Source organism: Antrostomus carolinensis, unplaced genomic scaffold (assembly GCF_000700745.2).
Source record: "Antrostomus carolinensis isolate BGI_N321 unplaced genomic scaffold, ASM70074v2 scaffold34408, whole genome shotgun sequence".
NCBI classification, from domain to species: domain Eukaryota; kingdom Metazoa; phylum Chordata; class Aves; order Caprimulgiformes; family Caprimulgidae; genus Antrostomus; species Antrostomus carolinensis.
The window spans coordinates 33,609-36,250 of NW_010332999.1; the positions used below are offsets into that span (position 1 = coordinate 33,609).

The 2,642-nt window shown below is 50.1% G+C and overlaps 1 protein-coding gene across 1 annotated transcript in view; it reads right to left on the reverse strand.

Moving 5' to 3' along the window:
* The window catches only part of LOC104529427 (zinc finger and BTB domain-containing protein 47), an 8,159-nt gene extending 6,955 nt beyond the window's left edge, over nucleotides 1–1,204 (reverse strand). Inside the window, exons 1-3 of the mRNA XM_029086425.1 lie at nucleotides 997–1,204; nucleotides 600–715; nucleotides 44–188 (exon numbers count right to left, since the gene is read on the reverse strand). Coding sequence (XP_028942258.1) covers nucleotides 44–188; nucleotides 600–715; nucleotides 997–1,204 — 469 coding nt within the window. The remainder of the gene's footprint in view (nucleotides 1–43; nucleotides 189–599; nucleotides 716–996) is intronic.
* Between the last annotated feature and the right edge of the window lie 1,438 nt (nucleotides 1,205–2,642).

The window sequence follows — 2,642 nt, forward strand, 5'->3', positions numbered from 1 at the left end:
CTGCCCAACCGCAGGGGCTGAGGACAAGGCAAAGAGTTCTCACCCGTGTGCGTCTTCATGTGCTCGTCAAAGTACTGCTTCATGTTGAAGTCCTTGCCACACCACTGGCACATGAACTGCTTGTGGCCGATGTGGATGCTCATGTGGGAGCGCAGCTGGTACTTGTACTGGAAGCGCTCGTTGCAGTTCTGCAGGGGCAAGAAGAGGATGAGCTGCTGCTGAGCACCCAAAATACCCCTCACGTCCCCAACAAATCACCAACATGTTGGAGAAGTGCAAAAAATCACTTTCCTCTTCAAAAAATAACCCAAATAAATGGCTTTTTGGGATGCACACAGCCAAGTTTGCAAGCTGGATAGGCTTGGGGTGGGATCAAAAGTCCAGGCACTGGACAGAGAGATCATGATGTGGGCCACCAGCTTCATCATAGGGTTGGTGGGACGGTCAAACCAGGAAGGGAAGTAAAGTTTTCTAGAGAGGGAAGCAACACTAGAGCTAAAGCAGAGGGGAAGGCCCAAGAAGTGAAAGATCTTTCTTCAAATCAGTGTTTTTCTGCCCATTAGAGAGGATATGGGGTGAGAGGACCCATAGGACCTTACCTCACATTTAAAAGGCTTTTCCCCAGAGTGCTGGAGTGAATGGACCTTGAGAGACATGCTGCGCTTGAAGGACTTCCCGCAGGTCTCACAGGTGAATGGCATGTCCTTGGTGTGAGCTGAAATGGTGAGGAGCAGGGTCAGGTGGCCTCCCCGTACCCTGAGCATCCATCTCCCCACGTCCCAGCTGCTGTTCCCAACCCCAGCAAACCCAAAGCCCTCTCAGGAGGACGTATGGCAGCTACATAGCAGGTACCCCCTGAATGAAAGCTCACCCAAGACTAAGTCCAGCCCTAAACTCCCAACACGACAGCAGCAAAAAAACCACCCTTCATGAATAAAGGATGGATGAACAGCCCTAACAAGATCTCCCCATAGCACTGGTGCCTCCTCCACTCACCAACCATGTGTTTGCGCACGTGGGCCATGGTGTAGAACTTCTTCTCGCAGATCTCACAGGAGAACTTCTTCTCAGCGTAGCCATGGACAATCTTGTTGTGCTCATGGAGGGACCAGAGCTTCTTGAACCCCTTCCCACATGTCACGCACTGCAAGGAGAGAGAGGATGGGCAGGGAAGCTGGGGAACGTGCCTTGGTACCACCAGCATTTTGGTTTTGCCAGGCTATCAGCTTCATCCATCGAAAGGGAACGTCACTATGAAACCTACAGCTAAGATATCAAAAATCATAACCACAAACACGTCTGTCACAGACCCTCATGACTTCAAAACCTCCCCAACTCTTCATTTCCATCCATTGGATGGGGAAGGGGTGATGCCTTTCCAGGGAATGACGTAGCTTCTCCATCAATGGATGTACAGGACTTCCATAAACAGCAGCTCACTCACCAAAGCCCTATTCCCAACTGGGGATTTGATTCTTGCCATTACATTAAAAAAAAACACCCCAAAACTCCCCAAAACCCCCCCAAAACCAACCCTCTGTGCATTAGAAGGCTGCAAAGAATAAAGGACCAATGAGAAGCTCAAGTCAGGGTCACACCACCTCAGTCTTCAGCAGATATTATGGATACTTTGCCACTAAATAAGTTTTCCAAACATATCCAAATGGACCAAAATGGACCCAAAACCCAGTTCATCAGCACAAGCACAACATGACATGCAAAGTCTCCCTCAAGAAGCCATGGTAGAGATTTGCTTCAATTCCAACAAGTTCAATGTTTCTCAGAAAGTTCCCAGGAAAAGCTCCAACTTTAGCACGAGATCAGTTCAAGGTGTGTGAGATCAGTTTGGTGCTCAGGGAAACATGAGAGAGTGAGGTCCACATGGGAAACCCTTGCTGGAGTGTGGGGACGGTGGGCAACACCTGGCTGAGGAACCTGCCAGGAGCCACGGGACACTCCTTCCCCTTCATCTCTCCATGACTCATCTTCCTCTCGACCAACAGAGCTAAAACCATCTCTTCTTCTCATGGGTGCATTGAGAATATAATTCATACCTTGGTGGCATCTGGCAACAGCACAGCTGAGTGGTACCAGTAAGCCCAGGGAGGATGTCCCAGCAGGGCTTGAAGCAGTGCAAGCAGCACAGCCTCCATCTTCTCCTACCCAGAGGAACAGATGCTCACTGATGGGCTTCAAAGAAATTTGGCACCAAATGAAGCTGTGATACCATGGAAAATATAACGCCACGTAGTCACGGCATCTTGCTATATATGTTTCTTGGTTTGTTCAGCCTGGAGGAGACTGAGAGGAGATCTCATCATGGTCTAGAACTTCCTCCCAAGGGGAAGAGGAAGGGCAGATGCTGATCTCTTCTCTCTGGTGACCAATGATAGGACCAGAAGAAATGGCAGGAAGATGTGGCAGGGGAAGTTTAGGTTGGCCATGAGGAAAAGGTTCTTGAGGCAGAGGGTGGTGGAGCACTGGAACAGGCTCCCCAGGGAGGTGCTCATGGCACCAAGCCTGACAAGAAACCAGAAGCATTTGGCCAAGGCCCTCAGGGACATGGTCTGAATGTTGGGATTGTCCTGTGCAGGGACAGGAGGTTGGACTTGAGGTTCTCCTCCCCTTCTACTCTGCCCTGA